Source organism: Botryllus schlosseri, chromosome 5 (genome assembly GCF_051294905.1).
Source record: "Botryllus schlosseri isolate E-star chromosome 5, Bs_hap1, whole genome shotgun sequence".
In the NCBI taxonomy this organism is placed as follows: domain Eukaryota; kingdom Metazoa; phylum Chordata; class Ascidiacea; order Stolidobranchia; family Styelidae; genus Botryllus; species Botryllus schlosseri.
Window position 1 is genome coordinate 1,733,226 of NC_137240.1, and position 24,870 is coordinate 1,758,095.

At 39.9% G+C, this 24,870-nt stretch overlaps 2 protein-coding genes across 2 annotated transcripts in view; both read left to right on the forward strand.

Annotated features, from left to right (window-relative positions):
- LOC145439606 (uncharacterized) overlaps positions 1-24,870 on the forward strand; it is a 231,524-nt gene that overhangs the window by 142,899 nt on the left and 63,755 nt on the right. The gene's annotated exons all lie outside the window — the stretch shown is intronic.
- LOC145439595 (uncharacterized) lies at positions 136-21,685 on the forward strand. The gene is made up of 7 exons (XM_080317101.1): positions 136-209; positions 5,582-6,467; positions 17,955-18,025; positions 18,381-18,494; positions 18,577-18,609; positions 20,936-20,965; positions 21,064-21,685. The coding sequence occupies exons 2-7, from the start codon at positions 5,665-5,667 to the stop codon at positions 21,294-21,296; spliced, it is 1,284 nt and encodes a 427-aa protein (XP_080173227.1). The 5' UTR covers positions 136-209; positions 5,582-5,664; the 3' UTR covers positions 21,297-21,685.

Sequence of the window (24,870 nt, forward strand, 5' to 3'; positions counted from 1 at the left end):
TAGGCTCACTGATACTGATACTGATGTGCAGAAACAGGCAAATGACGCTCCGCCAGGTTGGTTCTAAATCGATGACATTCTGCATATGTACCATTTCACCTGCACCATTTCACTCATTCATGTTCAATTTATTCCAGATGATACTGATTCTGGTAGGCTCACTGATACTGATACTGATGTGCAGAAACAGGCAATCGACGCTCAGCCAGGTTGGTTTTAAATCGATGACATTCTACATATGTATCGATGTTGATAGGTCATACGTGTGTGGCTGTGTGTGTGTGTGTGTGTGTGTGTGTGTGTGTGTGTGTGGGATATGTCTCACGAGCCTGTGTGTGTGTTTCACATCTGAGTGTGTGCTACGTCGTATAAGTTTGTGTGTATTTATGGTTCTGTGTAAGTGCATGTGTTGGTGTGTGTGTGCCAGCAGGGACAGGGATGCACAATACAGTTTCTGAAATCTATGGGTACCGTATTTCCTCTTCTAGGAGGATTTGTCCTTGTTTGTCAATAAAAGGGAATGGATCTCCTTGGACACCCAAATGTCCTCGTTCTTTGCATTTCGTTGGTTGCTTATACTTTCAACGAGACTTTCATGCGAAATGTTTTATTTATTTACAAAAAATTACGGTAGCTATGAGACACGCTGAATTGCTGGTTTGCAAAACGTTTTCGAACAAATTGCCTTGCCAGCTACCAGCTCTACATTCTTGATTGTTAATGCAAAGATTGGTCGACATTCTCTTTAGCAACTGAACCTTTATAAATGGGTGGTGACCCGGGGTTTTCAATTGATGAATTGAAATGTTTGATTAGATGCTACTGTCCAATGTCAAGAATGGGCTAACGCTCAGCCATTTGTAAATTATCTTGCAGATAAAAAGGTTCTCATTGATGATGCTAAACCATTGATGACGCTAAGCTATAGTACCAAGTAGGGATGATGTGGACGTGAGGTTCACGTTCGCGTTCTGTGTGTGAACCTCGGAAATTTAGAGGTTCGCGTTCACAACAGAGCCTTGGTAGGTTCTGCATTGTGAACCTTTTTCATATGTTACAATTTTCACTTCATTATAACGTCTTTGGTTCAAATTTATTGCATTTCAACTGCGGGCCACTCTATGTATGGCGCTGGCAGCATAAAAAAATCAAAACTCAACGAGCATGCACTTGACAATATCAAAAATTTTACTTGCTTTTTTACAAAAGTTTGCTCGAATTATCCAGCTTTCCGTTTGTGAATATTTAGTGACTCCCTGCTGTGAGCTTGACCCGCAATCACACAACATCATGAGCGAAATACGTAGTCAGCGAATGATACTTATTCAACCAATCAATAAGATTGATATCGTATTCTGATGTAAAAATTCGAGAAGGCGTACGGGGTCAATCTTGACTTCATATCTTAACTGCATCATTAAAACCAAATCATTTCGATTGAGGTGTTGGCAACTGCTGTATAACTTCTTAATGGGGTAATATCGGTAGCAAGTATAAAAACCCATTTTACACTCTGTTCAATATCAATGTAGCAATACTCAGATGCCGGTCTGGCCTAGACCGTTAAGGGATAAGTGTATATTCCTTGGTAAGTCCTCGTCGAAATTGGTGGCAAAGCGACGGAAGATATTGATTTTATGAGAGTATTATATCCTTTGATTGCCTCAGTTGATACATTTAGCGATGTTTAAAACGCCAATATGTACTTCAGCATTGTTGCATTATGTGGCCCGAGTCGTCGCTAGGTATCGTGTACATTAATATATGCTATCACTTCATTGAAAGATAAGGTTTGAATTAGCAATATGACGTCACGTGACGTCATGAGGTTCACATTCGCGTTCACACAGAACCGTTCAAAAAGATTCGCGTTCACATGAACCTGAACCTTGCAGAGGTTCACACCATCCCTAGTACCAAGGTTTGCGCAAATATTAGCAAACGCGGCACGAAGCTGACGGTACTGCATTTTCTAACACAGTGGTCGACAACTTGTGGGTCGCGACCCCAAATGGTTTCGACTTAACTTTTCTGGGGTCGCCATAATTCACCGTAATTAATTTATTGCTGTCTCCATTCATTACCAAATAAAATAATAATCCGGTATTGTTTGAGTTATCAGCCTTTGTGGAATATGTGCGACAATATAGAATTCGATCGACACCCGGTATTTTAAATTCTGTGCCCGGATCGTTACCCAAATAGCAACTCAGGCAATCTCAGGATCTCCGACAACTTTGTGTCTTAGTCTGTGTTGATGGGCTGTTAAAGGTTACATAATTAATATCAATTACGTCATAACACTTTAATGGTTGAAGTCATTTTCCCGGCTGAGGAAAATCGTGATCTGTAAACGCATCTGGATTCTGCAGTTTTACAGACACAAGCCCAATGCTTATAAGATTATGATGGCGCAGGTTTGGATCTTCTCTACCTCACCTCTACGCTTGGGCGTCAATGCATGTAACGTGTGACTATGTAAAATTTATATTCAACCACTTATTCCAGTGGTTCCCAACGTGGGCGATTTGGCGGTCTAGGGGGGGGGGGCGAAAACAACGAAGGGGCGATAGGGGGGGCGAAAACGGACGAAGGGGTGATGGCGCGTTAAGACGGCTATATTGGAGTCGGGACCGTAACTACCGCACCCCAAACCCCCGAATTGGGGTGGGGGCCCGAACTCGAAGGGGGCGAAAAGTATTTCGTGAATTAACATAAATTGTAGAGTAATTTTTTAAAAATTCATGCAACTTTTTCAAAATATTTTCGCGCTGAGTTCGATTTTATATTTTCATATATCTTGACTGTGGAGTACCCGTCCCCCAACAAAAATACGCATGATTTAGGGATATGGGAGACTTCGGCGTCAGCCATTACAAGACATATGAAGTTAGAGGCCATGTAACATGCGACTCCGAGAAGTGCGCCAGAACCATTAGCAGCGGGAAGACCTTGGCCGTAAAGGAATGCTGACCGAAAACTTCGATATATATACAATATACATATATGTTTAATTGTCCATATGTGCCTCAATGGCTGGCGTCGAATGTTCCTGCCCTGGCAACCTTAACCCTACAGGACAAATGCCATCCCGCAAAGAAAAAAATATTTGCCAGTTAAGAAATACCAATTTGAAATCGTGTGCGTCTTTTAGTTTAGTACGTTTTGACGATTTCCATATCTTCTGACATAGCAGATATAGGAGGTCACGAGATAGCATCATGTAACGAAGTCAATGTAACAACGATTCCACCTAATTTCGTGGCAAAAGCGAACAACGTGATGGGGGTCGGTTTATCACCCTATGAGAGCCCAAGACCAAAGTTTTTTGGGGGGGCCTGACGAGTGCCTTTTCGTTCCTGCCAACGGGTATACGCCCGAAGATGTTTAATTATTATTTAGGGGTGTCCTACCTTTTCCAACACACCACACTCAGCTCTACCGGTAAATCTGATAACGTGAGCAGAAAGAGGATGAAAAAATTGATAGCAATATATATGCAATTCCCGACCATATTGACCGATTCAAACATGAATTATATAAATTGTGGCACTTCGCGCGTTTAGGCGAAATACGGTGACCCACCAAACAGTATACATGAAATAGGGTATAGCTGATATGTAGCGAAAAAACGGCCTCTGGCTGACAGGGGGTCTGAGGGGTATCTCCCCCTATGGGACAAAAGACCAACGTTTTAGGGGGTGACGAAGTGCTGTTTTTCTGTTCCCAATATTTGGGGGGCGATGATCGGTGTGGAGCTTCAAAAGGGGGCTATGAGTCGAAAAATGTTGGGAACCACTGACTTATCCCATCCCGTTTCCAACCCCATGACTGTTTGAATCGAGATTCGGCGCAATAAGTAGGCCTACATTGAAGGAAATTTAAAAAAAATTGTATTCGTGAAATCAAGTTCAAGTGTAAATTGAAACGTATAAAAAATAATAATTGTGGTCTATTTTTGTACCTACATGTCTCTGTAATGATAGGGTTACCATATTTTGGAAATCTGAAAAGAGAACACTTTTTCAAAATTTTTAGAATTGAAATACCGGAGAAAAATCCTGAAAAAATGGTAATATTTTCCAGGTCGACTAAAAAAAAGGTCATCTCTCCGCCTGCAATCCCGAAATACAGGTTTTTTTTCACATTATCCGTTGGTTGACTAAAAAAATTCAGATTTCCGGCTCAGCTTCCGAAATAGCCACCTGAGCGTTACTTCTTTGAAGATTTACTGTATCTCACTCGAATCTTGCCCTATATTTAAACAAAATTCTCAAAAAAGAGGACATTTGGGAGTCCTCCGAGGACACTTTCAAAAAAGTCCAAAAAGAGGACAAATTCTCTTAAAAGAGGGCGTATGGTAACCCCATTTAATGGTGCATGATTAACTTACTGATAGTTTCAGCATTACTTTAATACTATTTTCCGTATAAGATAAGCAAATGGGGGGTCACACGTAAATGCTGATTTCTCTTTCCATAAAATCGGGGGTCGCTTCGTGAAAAGGTTGCCGACTACTTTTCTAACAGATGACTCATGAAAATTGGAGAGAATATTTCCAGCATTACAGAATCAAAAAAGTGTCTGAGTGAACTGCTAAACGTAGCGCAATTTTACTTTAGGAATGTACCCTATAAAAATGTCCTCTTTTAGGGTACTGAAAATATGGTAGGCCTACTGTAATCGAAGTCGGTAGAATGTACGGTCTGCATTCAAATGAAGACTAGCGATTTCTTACATGATTCGATGCAACTGTATGGGATAATTCGTCGATATTGCTAGTCAATATCGATTTGGTTTCGGTATTCGCTCAATTAGGACACGTAGAATTCGTCCTGGTTATTGACATGGTCTAAGACAGCGCTTCCTAACCGCCGGCTTTGTCCTCCTTCCGGCCGGTCCGACAACCTTGTTTCAAATTTGTTCTCAATTGCAACCGCAGAAGTTGTAGGCTTGTCTATTAATCAGAGAAATCAAAAACCCAACAAATTTTAGACTGATTCAGAAATTACGAACCTAATTTAACGCCTTCTGACGTAAAATAGAATTCATTATCTACTTCCGAACTATCTTACGCCACAGTGATGCACGTGTTGTACCACACCGTTTCAAAGTAGCATATAGCTCGTTTAGGACGATGAATAATATGTGAAAGATAAGAAGACTTTCTAAACAAAATGGGCAGAAATTCAACAGTACAATTTAGGGACATTTTACAATGTTATAGTATGTAGCAAACAGCGAAGTCGTATGTCTTTTGATGATAAAGGTTCACAAGGCAGCAAAATTTGTCATTGAAATTTTATCGGTCCATGAGTCGACAAGGTTAAACAGCACTAGTCTGCCTACGTTGAAATATTGATTTTGAACCGATATCTCGCATAATATATGTCCGTGTGTTCAACTTTACGGGATTGTTGTTGTTTCTAGTATCCATTGTGTATGTCGATTACTATGGTGATTTACACCAGGCCAATTTTCATCATTTTTATTTCGTAGTTGCCGGCTTGAGCACCGAGGGATAAGATACCCTATTGTGATTATTGTATCACTGATGCATTATACTGTTTATTGCATGAAGGATTTCCCTACGCTGAAGTTTCGGAATGCGTCGGCCCTGAAGGCAAAACAATCAATATCGGCGAGTGTTCTGTCACATTTCCAATGGGCTGTTTTGAGAAAACACAGAGTGTGACCGTATCAGTTAGCATAAATCCGGACACGTGGCCTCGCGATAAGGTCGGAATTACGCCCATTCTACACGTTAAGGCGCAGGACTTGAGAGTTCCTGCGATCGTAAAAATGAAAACGTGGTGTGTCGATGACGACAATGAGGATTTACTTGTGGAAGTGCTACGTTTTGATGAAGATGAGAAAGATTGGAACATCGCCCACTCGTGTCCACTTGGACAGTCAAGAGACATTGAGTTCCAAGTCAGTCACTTCAGCAAATTCTCGGCATTTTTGAGGAATCTTTTCGGTCCATCTTACGCTCTACGCATCATCGTTTGTCACGATAATGACCAATTTGCTATTGCCACAGTGCTCAACGATGTAACAATTGAACAAGACTGTAAAAACAATATAAAAAAGAGAATAGGCAAGGACGCGAAAGTTCATCCTTATGACCCATTTCACTGCAAATATTCCACTTCATTAAGAAGTAGAATATTCTCAGAGCATCACGAAAGCGACTTCACTTTTAATCCTACTGAGGTTGAGCATACAGTGCAGCGTGTCTGCCAAGCGGGAGGGTGTCGTACATCCTACCTCACACTAGAAAGCCAGAGGGAAACAACAACGGTTATTTTGAGATTTCTTGTCTTTGCAAACAAAAAGAGATTGGAAAATCATTCTTGGAAATACTTCTGGCGACCTGTGGAGCAACGACTTACTTCGGAAGAAACCGAATCGAATTGCCCTAGAACTTCGGCAGGAAATCTCAATGTCGGTCGTGACATGCCTAGGTACGTTGATGCCAGAAAAATAACCGGCGTTGAGAGCCATACACAGATGATATCTCTTAAAGAAGTCTGCTCTAAAGCAGGAAAAAGTAATTACGGGCACTGGGGTATCATCCGCGCTTTGATGGTGATAGAAAGGTTGTAGACGTCGTGTCGTTATAAATTGCGTCTAGTAAAAGGATTTTTAATAGTACCTGAAGATTTGTAGGTCTGTTCACCATTTATTGGATGCTGAGTTACGACCGATCAAGGTCGAGGTCGATTTTGAGAAACAAGGGGGCGAGAATACCAAATGGGCGACTGTGGGGGGAGGGGCGAAAATGTTGGTACGTTTACTGAGATATATTTTATCAACATGGCCGAAAATGCACGTAGAGGCGGCTTATTCTGATTATGATGCGAAAAAGGTCAACTCAACGGAAAGTAGACGCGGAAACCTGTTTTCCGAGCGCGTACCGCCTCGGAAAAATACTTTTTTTTAGTAAATTCACCAGCGATCAGAGTTGAATGAATAAATTTCCCGTTTATATGTCCTCTTTTTTGGACGCGTAAATATGGGGGGGGGGCGAAAATTTGTTTCGAGATTGATAGGGGGGGCGATGAGTCGGAAAAGGTTGGGGAACACTGGTTTAGAGCAGTGGTTCTCAATCTTTTCTTCTTCGCGGACCCCCGCATACCCCCTCAAGTTTTCGTTCAAAATTACCTCTATTATCGTGCAACCGTCAACTGTCTTGCGCAAATATTAATTTGCAGGCTAGTGATAAACAGCAAAAAAATGACATTTCTTGAAAATTCCAGTACACTAAATGTAAAAATTGGGTTGACTTTTATTATTTCGAAAGTAATTTTACAGCTGTGTTTATTGTCTTGTCTCCCGTATTCGATGTGATATGAACGAGTGCCGAAAATCCATTTCTACAAAGATATATTTGTGGCGAATGTTATATTAACGCGCAACGCTTCCGCCGACAGCTTTTGGTGTGAATTTTTAATGAACATATCACGTCCAGCCTAGTCATTTCTATCTAGCATCTCATATTGAAGTTATTTAGTGGTTATATCAAGGAAGAAAATAGATTTCGTGGCGAGGTTTTAATTCCTGCAGTGGGGTGCCTTTATTTTGTACATGCAAGCTAATGAAAAGCTAATGAAGCTAATGAAGCTAATGGAAAGCTAATTAAGCTAATGAAATGCTAATGAAGCTAATGAAAAGCTAATGAAACCACTTAATGTAAAAATGAAGCCAATGAAACAAGGAAGTAAGTCCAGATTAGTATTTTGCTCATATGATTCTGGATGTATCAAATCCAAAATTTTAAATCCACGTTTAGAATTTTTATCAAATTTAGACTTATAAGATGTTTTTTTTTCATTCCGATTTGAATTTCATTGTGAGGCAATCATCTGGATATATCATACGGATTCGGATACGGATACGGATTTCTGTCGTTATCGTACCTTCTTACCCAGACTGTATATCGGCACTGGTGTTACGCGCCTGCGGCTAATGGTTGTCGGGACAGCTATTGTTTAGTAGAGTAGAGGTTCAACCAGAACAAACAGTTCGCAGGAGAGAAAAAGTTCTATAACTGGTTTAGTTAAGCAATGTAGGGTCAATATATTTTGTAAATAGAAAGCTACGTTTTCATTGGCACAATGTTCAACCAAAAAGCAGCGATGTGTAGGGGTTCCAAATATAATAATTTATCATAGTCATTAGGAACGATAAAGTTGCAACATTTCATAGTCGTAAATGAATACATCACGACTATCACGAGTATTTTCAATAATATCTCGAGATAGTACTCGTAGCGTAGTTTATCCATAAACGAGGCTGGCATTGATGTCGGTTAATAATTATTATTTCAAAGATACCAATTCAGCGTCAATCAACAAACGCACACATTTCGCAATTGCAATCAGCGAAGTTTTTCGATGTGCATTGTTCAATTTGCTGCCTTGTTAAATTAGCTTCATTAGTTTTCATTAACTTGTTTCATTAGGTTTTCATTAGCTTCCTTTTCTCATTAGCTTTTCATCAGCTTAATTAGCTTTTCATTGGCTTCATTAGCTTTTCTTTGGCTTACTTTTCATTAACTTAATTAGCTTTTCATTAGCTTCATTATATTTTCCTTAGCATACTTTTCATCAGCTTACTTTTTCATTAGCTTTATTAGCTTTCAATTAGCTTACTTTTTCATTAGCTTAATTAGCTTCATCAGTATTTCATTAGCTTGCATGTACAAAATAAAGGCACCCCCTTCAGTGGGACGGATTAGCAAAATATTAAGGAATTTCTATATCAAATGACTGTTTACTAATTGGCTGAGACTGACAAAACCGTATCCAAAATGTTTTGCAAGCATTTCGAAGTCACCCTGTTTGACTTTGTTATCTGCAACATTTCATTTTTTCCACAAACCCGAACAAAACATCTCTAAACAGCAATATGTTTGCACCAGCAGGCTATAGGCAATTTGACAATTAAAATGGGTTTGCACAGTAGGATATTTCTTCTCAGACGACCATTTGAATGATTTGAGTTCTAAAGTTTTAGCAATTACGAAGCGAAACTGACTCATGCTTTTCCTGATTAAAACATAAATAAGAATTAGGTTGTCAATCTTTTTACAAATTTAGAGGCTTCGCGGACCCCCGTGAAAATACTTCAAGGACCCCCGGTTGAGAACTACTGTTTTAGAGGCTATAGCACAGTAGGAAGAAACCTGCGAGATTACTTTTTCCGATTCTACTCTTGGTCTGAAAGACGTATATTTCCGTTACTCGAAAATAATGATACTCACCACTCGTATCGTAATTGATACTCGATCTCGAATCGTTATACCCAGCCTTGGTTTTGGGTGAACATTTTACTGTTCTGGCAATACTTACTTGCAAAACCACTTTGGCTGAATGCAGACTATATTAGCAGCACTAACCTACTGGTAGTCAGATATCATAAGCTCTTTCTTCTTGAATAATGATTGTCCGAATAATGGCGATATTCACATCAACGATCGTAACAGTATCAATAGATATACCATGGTTCATTATTATTATTCTTGGCACAAAAAAGTGGCGCTTGACGCTTTCTTCAAGCTATGTGCTGCCACGACACAAATTGTGATAATGTTCATAGCAGACATGGGGTAATCGTGATTAGTAATCGTAATCGATTACGACGATTACAGCATTTTCAAGTAATCGTAATCGCAATCGATTACATTCGAAAAAATCCCGAAGTAATCGTAATCGTAATCGACTACTTCCCATATTTAATCGATTTCTTTGTGAAAGAACGATTACTTTTTATTTGTACAAGGACTGTGACATAAACTGATCACTCGTGAACAAGGAAGAGATATTATACCAGTTATTGAGAGCACAAACGTCTGATTTTCAAATGCCACTGCTCATTATTACGTCAAAGGTAGCCTATTAGCTTTGCTCGTCTTTGCGTAGGAAGTGTCCACACATTAGTGTTATTGTAAGAAAACCCACCGTGCTGTATATCGGTTTTTCAATACATTTCAGACGCCAGTACCTCGCATCAGGATAATTAATCATAATCACATCTCTGTCGAAGTTAAAATAGCAACTTTTATATTGATGTTTGGTTATGCTTAGACTATGTAATAGTTCTACTTCTAGAGTTAAATGCAGTTTCACCGTTGGTGCTTGGTGAGCAGTAGGCCTATATGATACGAACGTAAGCAGACAAAGGTTTAAAATTTTGTACTCGTCAAATAAAACATTACGGTTTCCACAACGAAGCATTAAAATCAACAGCTTCAGATCTATATCATACCTGGGCCGTTGTTTCGCCGTTTCTCGTAATGGTAGCTTGCATTACATTATCTGCATTAAGTTGAAGGCAGAATTTTACGTTCACTTTCTGTTATTCTCATATTAATCTACTCACAACGGGCGCCAATCGCTATTTCACAATTCTTTACTGAACATTTGGACTTGTCGCCATAGCCATTAGCGCGGGTTGTAGCTAGAATCAGGATCAAAACAGCAAAAGCGTCCCACAACCAAACTTTGGTCTTGGGCCCCCATAGCAGGGCTTTGGAGCCGGAGCCCCGGAGCCGTGCATTTTTACCGGAGCTGGAGCCGGAGCTCTACATAAAATTCAGCCGGAGCCGGAGCTGGAGCCAGTTATTTGAGGGGTAGCTCCGGCTGCGACGTGTTTCATAAGATGCTATTATACATGCAACAACCATATCTGTTGAGTTCACATAATTCAACAGCAGGCCTTCGCGAAATTAAGAGTATTTTCCTCTTTGGCGCTCCTTTTTCCAACAGCAGACTAGTCGTATGCTCAATGTTCAATTTTCGTACATGAATGCCGAACCTCGATATGCGAAATATGCCTGTGAGTTGTGGGTATTCGGCATACCCGTAATTTCATCATCAGCACAACTTTGTTGGCCAATTGTATACGGTTCGAAAATAATGATCACTATGTATTTTCGTTGCACATGTCGATATGACGGGCACGAGCCGAGAAATTCCATCTCATCGTTGCTATGAATCGGATGAGCAAATACTCGTTTTTTTCGTGACAGTTCTTTAATCGGGCCGCGAAATTGGACAGTGTTATTGAGTATGCTATTATGCATGCTAATTGGAATTCATTACTGCGCATCATCGTCATTCACTCCAGTAAGGACTTTCGAGCGTAAATAGGGGATGCCAGAAGAGTAGCAGAAAATCCCCTGGTATTTTATGCTGGAGACAAATTACTGATTTGATACGCCATTTCCAATTTGTAGGCTAATCATCTGTTTCGTAAACTTGTAAATGTGCAATGTGCAATTGTCAGAATTGTGCATACTGCATAGTTTAAATCGTTATAGGCGTGGCACAGTGTTTAATTCGATTATTCGATTCGTTACAACGGGAAAATATTATATTCCGATAAACTTGATCGACACCGGGTGGACTGGTAACGAGTGCACCAATATCGAACTTCAAACCATTGGCCATTTGGTACAAATCGAATTTCTATTGATCACGTCGTTATATCCGCCCATTTTGCTGTTACTACAGTTACAGTTGAATATTAATCGCACATTTAAAGATTGAATTGAGCTGTATGGCTTATTAGTAACGAGTACAGGGCCAGTGTTGAAACGCGGCATCAGAATATTAATGCTGTACGCAGCAATGGCACGGAGTAAAGTGCGTTCTAGTGCAACTATGATGTTATATACAATTGACAAGTATTCATTATGTCGTCACAAGCCGGCACGGCGGCACCTTCGTCTTTGTTGCTGCATCCGATGTTACTGACGGCTGACGGACTCCAGATCAGTGCTCTTCAACCTTTTTTGACGTGGTACACCCTTTTAACGTTTTCTCCAAACTCGTACACCCCTGTTCATATAAAACACCCAAGTCGGTAAAGGGCCTAATTATCATAAGGATTAGCAAGCTATAGGAGCTGCTAAATACTAATTAGGACTCGAGATTACCGTATTATCTAATATATCGATAAAGCGTAACGACACATGTCTGTTATGTCACTTTTAAATACATTTGTTGTACATGTTTTTTTTTATCGAAATTGCCTAGCTAGTCCAAAGGATCTCATTAAAAGACTACTCGCAATCTTGTGGCGTTTGTAATTGACGAAAATGATTATATAACGAACGAATTTATGGACCAATGTGCATTCAAATACAAATTACAAAATAATGCCAGACATTCAATGCGACCGTTGCTGCTGTATTTCGTCCGCCAGCTGCGCGAAGTTAGGCAGTAGCCTTTTTTCGAGTGCTCCTCTCATAAGCATATCGACATCCTTGATGCAATTTCTTTTTTTCGATTTAATTTGAACTAGTGCCGAAAATCCTTGCTCGCAATGATATGTCGTAGGCATGCGAACAAGAATCGTAATCGCTTTTTGACTCAGATTTTGATAGTCCGGAATTTTAAGAAGTGATACCCAGAAATCAGTGTAGCTTTTGAGCTGTTTGAACTTTGCCTTTTGAACCAAATCTGATCGTAGTTCAATAAGTTCCCCGGTCAAGTTGCCCAAATCCAACCTTTCATTTGTGAAAGGTTGCACGATCCACAATAGAGAGTCAAGATCCAAATATTCGTCCTCTGGAAAATAAGCTTCAAAATTCTGCTGCAGCACATCGAGATGCTGATGTACGGTCGACTTTACTTTTGATTCAAGGCTAGGGTTATCGGTTTCCCAATTACCGTTCTTGATGAAATTGTTCAAACATTCAAAATCTGAATAATCACATTTTGAAACATTGTTCTGCCATAACTTCAACTTACATTTAAAAGCTTTAACTTTGCTGGCAACCTCAAATACATCAAATCCTCTGCCTTGCATTGATAAATTCAACTGATTGGTGGTCTCTAATATTGCAGTTAAATAGGACAGATTTGCAACCCAAAAGATATCTTCAAATTTAGCAGCCATTACATGCCCTTTTTGAACCAGGAAAAAATGCACCTCTTTCCGCAGTTGAAATACTCGCTTTAAGACCTTTCCTCTGGACAACCAGCGTACCTCGGTATGGTATAACAACCTTATTACTTCTTGTCCCATGTCTTTGCAAAGATCTGAAAACATTCTATGTGTCTTGGAATGTGAACGAATAAAATTTACAATTTTGACGATATCATGAAGAACAATCTCCAGAGGACATTCCACCTTTTTTTCTTGGTTTAATTTCTTTACTACAAGTGCCTCTCGATGTATCATGCAGTGATTTGATACACAATCCGGTGCGACTTGTTTAATTTTCTGAACAACTCCATTTGTACGACCTTGCATGGCTGCTGCTCCGTCAGTAGTGACTGATCTACACTTTTTCCAATCGAGAGTATGTTCCACAACGAATTTATTCAACGTACCAAAGATGGCTTGAGCTGTGGTACGAACTCCAACTTTTACACAGCACAAAAAATGTTCGACAATAGTTTCTGCTTCTGCATCAGCGAACCTACAATATACAATCAATTGCGCTTCATCTGAAATATCTGTCGTTTCATCAAGCTGTATGCCATAGGCAGTGGCATTCTTAAGCTTTACAACTAGTTGTTTCAGCAAATCCTGAGAAATATCATCGCTTCTCCGTTTAACTGTAGTGTCTGATAATGGAACGGCTCTTACTTTCCTGAGAGCTTTTTCACCTCCATGCAAATGGTCAGCTGCGATTTCAAGACAAGGAAGAACTACGGATTCCAATTCTGTGTATGGCCGCTTTTTCTTCAGTAGAACATGAGTCATTTTTAGGGAAACGATCGCTAATTCTTTTTTCACTCCTTTTACTTCGTTTTCAAAGCAAGAAACTTGCTTCTGTTGATGACGCAGAGATTCCTCAAAAAATGCATTTGATTTGTTTTGGTGACTAGGATGTTGTGTTTTTAAATGTTTGTTTAGATGCCGCGGAGCCAGGTTACTATTACTAAGGACGACAGGACAAAACAAACAGCGTGCTGGCGGATAAGGGTTCAGCATTTCTTCTTTTGTGCGATAAAATCCATACCGGATGTAATCATCATTCCATTTGCGTTTCTTGGCGGCACCGGACATTTTCTTTCGAATGGTTTTCGTTGAATCAGATCTCTGCTGCTGCAAGTTGCTGGTGATACTTTCAGGTCACTGTTCTGCATTTGTCTCAGTATATGTTTCACCAACATTGCCTGGCTTGCGTGATTCAATAGAATTATCACTTTCACTTACGCTGGGCTTCGTGAAGAACTTACGTATGTCCATGTTTATTTAAATTGGGGCAAACAACCACGTGAACACGGTAACCGCTGTAATCTCTTTCAAATTTACCAATATAGTTAAGTACACGCCTAAAGCATGACAATACCTGGATCACACAATATTACTCGTGTTGGAGAACTGACGTTATAAAACGTCCACATTCAAACGCTATTATAAAATTTCAGCGAGTTCCGCTGCGCTGTTAATTCGCGAGTTCGAGATCTCCGGGTAATACTCTACGTATTCACTATTCGACAATGCCCTGGCCAGGCATTAGCGGCTGTCAATCACTCCATTTCGCGAACGAATAGGTACACCACCTCCGCGACGACGGATTATTTTCACGAATCAAAATTTCCGAGTCTGATCTGCAATTCTGGCAACTTCAGATGATTCAGATATTTCCCATATTTTGAGATCTCGACCCTTGACACACCTATTCTGATCTCTATGTTTTATTAATAGCTCAAATCAAGTACGGGATTCAGAGTCTATTTGCAGCCAGTTAGGCCGCCCGCCACGCAAATTAAAATTTATTTCGTGTCAGCCCCAAAACAACATGACATTACGAACGATGAGAGAGTAGGTAAAGCTACCTGCTGCAGAAGCGGTAATTCAGACCAGCGAAGATAGCAGGCACACCAGCCTAGTGCGCATCAAGCCTGCCCCACACAAAGTCGATAGTAGCACACGGGCTGCAAGAGATGTCAGTAACCTCAGATCGCATGTCGCTATACACTGTCGTTTGTCGCTAATTTGCACCACTAATAACAAAATACCAAATTGCAAATGTATGGCGAAATAACGGACATAAAATCGGCGTTTTAAAACAATAGGATTTCGAACTCAACATGGAAGCTGCTTCGACCCTGGCTGGCTACGTCAGTTCATTTATGTGCATTGCAGTATTTATTAACGTCGAGAAGGACGCACCGATTCAAGAAGTCTGAGCTGTCGCGGCGGTTTCCCCAAGAATCACTAAAAGACAAATCTCTAGCTAGCTGAACACATGTTAACTACATCCTTTCCAACACCGAACGGAACCATTGGTGAATTGCAGACGGCTAAATGAATAGGAGAAATATTTGCTTATGACATCACAATCTAGCGGTGCTCAGTTTTACACTTGAGATAAACATCGCACCATATTGCTCATTAACCTGTGCGTCAACCTGTACTGACGAATAGACCTGCCTTTGTGATAGCTAGACATCGGCTCATTGTAATTAGGATCTGGTACACCCCTGTACACCCCATCCGAGTGGTACACCCTTTGCAAATTCTGGTACACCCTAGGGTGTACGACCACCCCGGTTGAAGAGCACTGCTCTAGATTACTATAGATACCCAACCTACGGGTAAATAAGTCATATATATAGACCAGGGGTGGCCAACCTTTTCGACTAAAGGGCCACATGAAATTGACGAACGAGTGCGCTGCCCACTAGCCGTGCCAGGCGCGTAAAATTTTCAAAGTTAATAATATTATTACTTGGGTATATTACGGGCCGATTGTATACCGCCCACTGGACTCAGTTTGCAAGGACAGGACTATTCGGCATCTGGACATATCGATATCGAGGATTTTCGCTAATATACGACAATTATTTTATGCCTACATTTCATCGTCGAAGATCTTTCTGCAAGCGCAAACGCGAAAATACTTTCTCCCGTAATTGCGAATAGTCTATTATTAGACTCAATTGGCTAAATCAGGCATTTTTTTCATTTTCGGGTGGGGGTAGGCTACAAAGAAAGAAATCGTGTGACAATTAAACACGCGAAGCGTGAAGAAAAATTTTACTACTTTTTTAGTTTATTTTAATGTACGACGATTTCCTAAAAATGTGACTGGACCCTGGATCTGTCAATGCGTCGAAACTGATATTTTAGTCATCAACATTCCAAGTGTCGTGGCCAGACTAATTATATTTTTGGTCGGCCTTGCAAGTTCACAATCTTAGCAATTTAATTTCGATAATATAACAGAATTTCGATATTATAATGGGAAATTAGCTCGCGGGCCACCCAATACCTTCTCGTGTGCCACATATGGCCCGCAGGCCGCGGGTTGCCCACCCCTGATATAGACAGACACCTTCGATAGTTTTCAGGGCCGGAGCCGGAGCTGGAGCCGGAGCAGTGGTAATAATGCGGCTCCGGAGCTGGAGCCGGAGCTAATGTATGCTAGAAAAAAGCTCCGGAGCCGGAGCAGGAGCAATACAAATTTAGGGCGGCTCCGAAGCCCTGCCCCATAGGGTAGTCAATTTGGAAGTTGAAGATTTAATTTTGTCAATAATATTGGTAATTGCATTATATTGCATTTTTAATCCTATCTCAGCGCCCCATGGTCAGATTTACCTGAAGAGCGGGGGGGAGGGGGCGTAATTCATAATTATAACATGTGGTATCTAACAATAATTACTTTATTGTATGTTGTTAATTCGTGACCTCCGGTCTGTTATATAGCCAAAAGATATTTATTGTAGTGACCTAAACAGCAGGCTAAAAGAAAAACTTGCGTGAGGCGCACACACAAATTGTCATGTCTAATGCTCTGTTGGCGCCCGGGTGGCATTTGCATCGTGGGCTCAGATTGGCAGGAATTGACTGTTAGTCACGCCCACCCAGCGCGGCTATTAACAATGGACACGTACCCCAAGTTTTGGCCAATGTCTTTCTTTAATAGCGCACTTCGTGGAGTCTCATGTTGGCCAAAACTGCATATGTCTTTTGATGTGTCGAGGAGCGGTACTGACTGGCACCTAAATGCCTATTACTATAAATTATGCATGCTTTATTTCTTGAGGGGGGGACGTATGCATTTCGAAATTAAGCTATCTAGAGACATTTACATCGCAAAGATCAAAGAGAAATTCCGAGTTAATGAAATCTCTCGAAAATGCTCTATAATTTATGTTGGTTTACAAAATACTTTTGAGTCCCCTCCAACCACGCTCCCCACCCTATTGGGAATTGGGGGTGCGGCAGTTATGGACCTGGCATGAATGCAAATCATTGGGTGCGATAAACCGTCCTCTATAAAATGGGGAATGGGTACATTATGACGTAACAAGGAAATGTCCCATCTTTTTTAAAGACAGTAGTTATATCATTGGGCCTTTCCAGCGCAATCCATGCATTGTCTTCCAATATAACTACTACGATGCAAAATAAATCTAATCGTGAGTAATCGTGATTACTTTTCTAATGTAATCGTAATCGTAATCGACTACTTCCTGATTTTGCTGTAATCGTAATCGTAATCGTAATCGCGTGATTCAGAAGTAATCGTAATCGCAATCGATTACATTCACGAAGTAATCACCCCATGTCTGGTTCATAGTGCCTTTGCTTTTTTCGTAATACGTCGACTAAATCGGGTGGTAATTGCCCGCAGGCTCATACAATATGTTTTTTGGAAAGTTTCTAGGCAATTATTACATAATTTACACATTTTATTTTAAAAGGCCTTTGTTTAAATCACTGTTTAAAACATGTTTTAAACAAAGTTTTTTTAAAACACCGTTTGTTTTAATGCAACACTACCCATACCATGGTTCATATTACTACTCCATGGTACTCCATGGATACGCAACAAAAAATTGAGATGTATGCTTTAAATGAAGTTTAAGAACCTTTGATATTGGGCCTATGCAAAACATGCAGTGCTATCTACGTCTAATTGCAAAAATATTGACACCATTATCTCACATCCAGAAAAATATATTTTCTTTATATAACAGAGGTGGAGCTGCAATCGGTTCAAAGGTCATGGGTCAACTCACTGAGAAGAATCGTGATCACTTAACAATATGTAAGGAATAATTATTTATAGAGTATTTTTAATAATCCATACTATTTACGTAATTTAAAATTTTAGTTCTTGTGGCTATAACTATATATTTTCTCTAAATACAGTTTTGTTGGGTATCGGAAATTATCGGTACACGAACCATTGCACAAACGTGACACCTAACCTTAAATTGCCTCTCTGCATGTATAAACCTAACTAAAGGCTCAGCTTTCTGTAGCATTCATTTCAAATAAAGTTGACAGTGGCTAGCTTCGCAGGTTATTTTGGGCAGCGACGGTGTCCAAATTGGCTGACCGAACGTTAAGGCCAAGCTCAGCATCACGCCTTGGTTAATGTGAATCGTATTCCATCACAGTCGCTTCGCCTGAGGGTGGATCAAGAGACGTCATTCGAAGAGATGTTGGACCGAGCGGTAGAATGACGCAGGACAACGAAGGCGGGACCAACTTGGAAGGAAACATTCCTCCAGGTAAAGAGAGCGCTTGACCTATCACTTTATTTGGCATCACTTTATTTGGCCGTTTGCACTGATTTTGTCCCAATCATTTCAGATGTGATGAAACTTGCAATCGTCACCCAGGCAGGTAGGTTATGAATCAGGGAAGAATTGGATAATATCAGTATTTCATACGTGTCCGGGGGTCATATCGGTTTCAGACCGTGTATTATAGTACGAACCCCGAAATGTGGATTATCATCTTGGTTCCAACGCCAAGAGTAAACGATTCAACCGCGTATAAGGATTTCGTAGTACTCTGTAATTCCTAAAGTGTCCACTGTCCACATCACAGCGTCCTGTAGTCTATCTAAATACAACACGCAATAAACATTATAGAATTACATATTCAAGTAGTATGATGTTTGTGCTTGATTTTGCGCTTTAATAACACTGATCTAGATTTTTCAACTTTCTTGTTTTTTTTTATAACGATTAATTAAGTTTAAATAAGTTGACGATGGTGATTGCGAATTTGCCGTCAGAATTCACTCATCAAGTCACACTTTTTCGCAAAAATCAAATAAAAATTTTACCCAAAAACGGCTGTTATAAGGGTGCTCATTCTCGTGAATATGATACGAAACACATCCTACAAAAGCTCTCAACTTACTCTAGTTGATTTGAGGTGTTATTATTATCTTAAACTAAACCCTCCAAATAAGCAGGATCCGTAGTATTTCCAAGAAATTTAGATGCACCTTCCATGAAAGAGAGTCATGTATTTTTTTCCAAATCCCCCTTTCTAATAAGAAATAGGGGGTTTTGGTGAGTGTTCTGATTTGAGATCCTATAAATACACCCTCTATTGTATTAACTCAAGTTAGCAAACCTTTCGTGAATGTATTTAGAACATGCACTCTCTTTGATCAGAGCCTTTAAAAACTTTTTCATGAGATCCAGTTTAATATATAATGGTGGAAATACAACACTAGATCTGTCGATAGGAGCAGGCTCTAAAACATTTTAAAGCCTCGTTAAAGATACTACCTAATCGTCCACTTACTTAATTCAATGATTTCTACTGTCCCATTCACACATGAAACAAGGATAACTCGTAGTGCTAGACAGTTGAACCAGTAGCATATTTATGAGTTCAAAATCAACAGAACTTAACACGTTTGAGTAGTTGGAGTACTATATATTCCAAATTTCAAATCAAAAGTGTCATATTCTCGTAAGACTTCTTGATGCCAGTTGTACCAGCTACAGGGATAGAAGCACATTGACTTGTATTGTGCGACAAAACTGCTTCTAGGCTCGATGCATAAATAAAGAGCGCAATTCACAGATCCCAATGTCTCTATATGAGACCTTGAACATCGACACAATAGACTAATGAGAGTTCGCAGGCAATGAAGCGTGTGTTGTCACTATCACGATGCATATACCAAGCAACAGTGGTATCAGTGCCCAGTATATGTTTCGCTTTTAATCTGGAACCTACAATAAGTGCAGATTAAATTGGCAAATTCAAATTAACGACAAAGGTATTTAGCTCAGCTTGGTCTAACTTTACATAGCTGCAGATCATCATCACACTCATGCTGAGAACATTCTTCAGACAAAGACTCATCACCGAGAGAATCTTCTTCAACTGTTGGTAAAACTTTTGAAGGCAATGGAATTGTGACATCTGACCCATGAGCAATCGATCGTATTGCGCAAGTCAAATTGGATATTGAATTTGATGCTGATTTTTGACATTGAATCAAAAATAAAAATACATGAGCAAAAGTAACAATCTTTCCTTGTCCATGTGGCTCTCTCCAAACCATTGGCTCCAAATGCTAAAGATTTTTTTCAAATGCTTGACAACCTCATTGTCAAGGAAAACAGGCTGTTTTAGCACTGAAATGCAACATTTTGAATCGCAGATTATAAAAAATCTTAACGTGATAGAAAAAAGCAACTTCATATTCGTAATCAGCGTACGAAAATTTAGTCATCATTTTGGCCAAAAAACAATAGCCATGTCGACCAGTGTAATGTTTGTTTGGTGGTGAAAAGAACCAAATGCATGTCGTATTGAATATCCAAGACACTGTACTGATATGTCTTCAGAAGTGGTCGTATGTATGGGTTGGGGGTTCGAGTCCGACCGAGGTCGACTTCCGAATTCCTATACCTTAGTAGTTGGAGGTTTATCTAGGCTCCTCCTCGCCACCACATCCGCGTAAGCGGTGTCTCACAAAAAGCCTATAAGTGGGCCGTGCTATAAGTCCGCAGTTACCAAATAAAAATGAAGAATATCGGCCTGGTGTAAATGACCATAGTAGTCGACAAAACAGCATGAATACCATAAACAACAACATGCAGAGTTAAACTGATATAGGACACGTAAGGGATGATAAAGTGCATCGCGGTTTGCGGGAGTGAACTATGTGCAATGATTTATGTTTCAATCATTTCAGATTTGAAGAAACATGAAATGGCAATGGCAGGTATGTTATGAATCAAAGAAGGTTCAGATACAAACCAAGAAAATTATGATAATTTTGCGAGGTAATTGATACGTATTGTATTTTATCTAAATTTCCAGGAGACACAGTCGAAGTTTGCGTCAGATTCTCGGATTTTTCCCGAAAATTCGAAAGGGCCTACCGCCCCAAAGACAGAGTCCATGACATCATTTCTGATATTATGGAGAACAAAAGAATTTCCCATATCTGCGATTCCGAGACGGGGGAAAAGATCCACGAAAGTACCAAACTTTCCATCCTGCAAAAGGAAGATCGCCTGGACAGGCTGAAAGCCATAGTGGTCAAGCAATAATCATCTAATATAAACGATGAAATTGGCATTATCGTTACTAATAATTTCTAGATACTTACTAATTTGAGAGTTGATAATAGAAACGCAGTTGCAGAATATCGCCAAACAAATGTATGGTTACTGTATTAGTCAAGCATTATGCATTATGCGATCATATCGCTTTCGACTTGAGCAAAATTCTGTTTCCCCAATAAATAGCCTACGGGTAACACATACGTGAAACAATGACTTCAGGTTTGTGTGTGCAGAGGACCCTGCAGTTTTAAATTAGCAGTTATTCTTGCTCGTCATCGTTGAATTCAGTTGCGATTCCATTGATATTTTTTCATTCTATCGCAGTCTTGTGATGTTTTGATATGATGAAAATATTAATAAAACTGATTGATTGACGCAGCACTAAAAATTATTTACTGGCGCCAGCAAGTTTAGCAGTAGCGCTTATATCCTGAAAGTCTTGTCGAAGAAGTGCACTAGGGCTGTTCCAAAATGATTTTTCCAGATTCTAGCCATTACAAATTGTCGGGTTGCCCTAACAAACTTTGCACACCGAATTTGGTTCAATTCTAACAAGCATAAGCCGCCGCAGAGCGAATTAAAATTTGTTAGGAAATATTAAAAAAAAAATCATACCCATGGAATTGTTGAGTTGTCTTTGAAGGCGATGCAAAACAAATTTGACTCAATTCCAACTAGTAGAAACGGAGTTATTTGAGTTTTTCGTTGATAATTCTCGGATTATTCTTCATTGGTGGGTAATCCGAGAATTATCAACGAAAAACTCACATTTTGCATCGTCTTTCAAGACAACTCAACTGTTTCATGGGGTTGACATGAAATTTTTTTTTTTAATTTTCGCTAGTAAATTAAAAAATTTATATGGCTCTGCGGTGGCTTATACTTGTTAGAATTGAAACAAATGAGGTGTGCAGCGTTTTTTAGGGTAACCTGACAATTTAATCAGTGAATGACTGTAATCGGAGAGGAAAGTTATTTTCGAACGTACTTGCTATCTGGTATATCTAGGTCTGCTATATAATTCGATAGCCAACAACATATTCAAACAGTGGCGCACGATGAGGTTCATAATAATCGAGGATGCCGACGTATTCTATTGTGAACTTGTAAGTTAACCGAAACTTTTATTAGCCTTACCGCTAAATTTAGAATGTTGGTGACAAAAATAGGAACAATTTCGATGCATTGGTTAGGGGCGTCGAAAGCGACCACGTCCCCTCACATTTTCGTAAATTTTTGTTAATTACCATAGGGCAAAACATTTCGTATAGGTCGCCTGGTACGATTATGTGCCTCGACATTGAGACTAACTGTATTCGAAGTTATGAGAGAACGGAATATTCCCAGTATCACTTGATGCCGTTGGGATGCTTCAGTCTAGAAGGGTGCGGCCAGCGCGACCGACATTTCCGACTCAGGACACACCAAGATGTATCAAATGTAGGTAAGCTGGCTATTCGGCAGTAAAGCTCCCAGAAGGATGGTTAGCGATGAAATTTTGGCCCGAAATGATCGACACGTGTTGGACAAAACCGGTCCAGGCAACAATTACTCATTTCATTGCAATCTGAGCGCCGCGGTACAGATGTGATTCGCAATAGGGGCAATATATCATATGCATATATAAGAACCAATATTATTGACCGAATTCATTTGTTAAAACGTTGAAAAATTTTCGTGCCTGGCGCGACTCGAACGTCTATGCACATTGCACACTATAGCTCTTCATGATAGAAATGTCAGTGATTTTAGTGCGTAGTAACTAAGTCTTGCGTTCACCGTTATCGAATCTCTCAGGAAAAGATCATCAATACCCGCGCAATGGTTTGGCGAAAAGCGTGTGGCCCTTGGGCCAAAAAGGTTGACAACCCGTGAATTCGACTATAGTTAAAGCGGAATGTGGGTAATCGAATTCGAATATAATTTGTGAAAGAATTCTATGCTCTCAATGTAATTTCATTCTAATTTCACATTTTCCTGAAAATGCTACATGAAAACTGTATAGTCCGAAACGAACCAAGCTCGGTGTACAGGCATATGCCGTTTTAAAATGTCTGAAAAGTACTCAAGTAGGTAACTTAAGAAGTAGATTTGATCTTGATTGGAGTTGATTCCTTTTGAAATTGCATTGTGAGTCCTCACGACTAACGCAAAATGATTTCTGACGGTTCAAATGGTTGCAAGTTACGAATAGATACTTAGTTACGGTGACACGGGATATATTTCACACGGTTCTTGTGACAATTAATCCACTCATAGAAGTGATGTAAACTCAACTATCTTAAAGCCATTTTCTACTTTTCACTATCCAGATTTTAAGAAGTAAGTAATTCTGTCAAAAATACTGTTCTAGTAGAAGTGGAACTAATCTCCAATCATAACCGTTTGAGTAAGTCGTACAAGTAGGCAAAACTTTCTTGAGTAAGCCGACAATGTAGAAGTACTTCGTTACTGATCTATCTACACCACATTTATCAGCAGCCTCATGCTGGACATGCCTATACGCTTCGCCGGGCGGAATACGCAATAATAACTCTTCAAGCTGGTGCTATATTCGATATTTCGAATGTGCGTCGAGGATTTTCATATTATTGGGGTTAGGCGTCTCGTGTGTGATACAAAGATTTGCTGATTTGCAGCTTAATTTTCATTGCAAGTTCAGGAGTGGATTCGTCTTTTTGTCAGGCTGCAGGAAAGCCCATAGCATCACACCGTTGTTGGAAGTCAGTTCGGTTTTCAGTACAGTCAGGACCTTAATTGCCGCATCCAAACCTCCCGATTGGGGGGGGGGGTGAGCTCGAAGTGGGCCCAAAATTACTTTGTGAATTAACACGAATCATAGAGTATCTTTTAGGAAATTTAAGCAACTAATATTATGATTATTGCGTACAAAAACTACGCATGATTTATGGAAATGAGCACTTCGGCGTCGGGCATTACCGCGTCGCAATGCATCAAGACATATGGAGTTTTAGGCCATGTAACATGCGACTCCGAGAAGTGCGCCAGAACGATCAGCACCGAGAAGACCTAACCCGAAAAGGACTGCCCTTGTGCTGACCGAAAACTTCGATATATTAACATATATGTTTAATTGTAAGGCGCCTAAATGGCTGGCACCGAATGTTCTTGTCCTGGCGATCTGAGCCCCACAAGTCGAATGCTATCTCGAGGGAACATTATTTGTCAGTAAAGAAATACCGATTGTAAATCGTGTACGTCTTTTAATTTAGTACGTTCGGGCGATTTCAATATCTTTTGATATAGCAGATAGGAGGTCACGAAATTGCATCATGTAACGAAGTCAATATACCAACGGGGACGCCCGAAGATGTTTAATTATTATTATTTAGGGGTCCTAAGTTTTCCAACAAACCTCACTCAGCTCTACCGGTAAATCTGATTACTAAAGCGGAGAGAGGATAAAAATTGATAGCAATATATAGCCTATGCAATTCCTAATCATATTGACCGATTCAATCATAAATTATAGAAATTTTTCGCACTTGGCGCGATTAGGCGCCACAAGCTCACTCAGTAAACTTATACCAAATGTCGA

Excerpts from the sequence above, each read along its gene's own strand:
- LOC145439595 (XM_080317101.1), top strand. The coding sequence starts at position 5,665 with ATGGGCTGTTTTGAGAAAACACAGAGTGTGACCGTATCAGTTAGCATA. Across the intron at positions 18,026-18,380 it reads TCGTGATCACTTAACAATAT|TCGCTTCGCCTGAGGGTGGA; the intron begins GTAAGGAATAAT and ends ATTCCATCACAG. Across the intron at positions 20,966-21,063 it reads ACATGAAATGGCAATGGCAG|GAGACACAGTCGAAGTTTGC; the intron begins GTATGTTATGAA and ends CTAAATTTCCAG.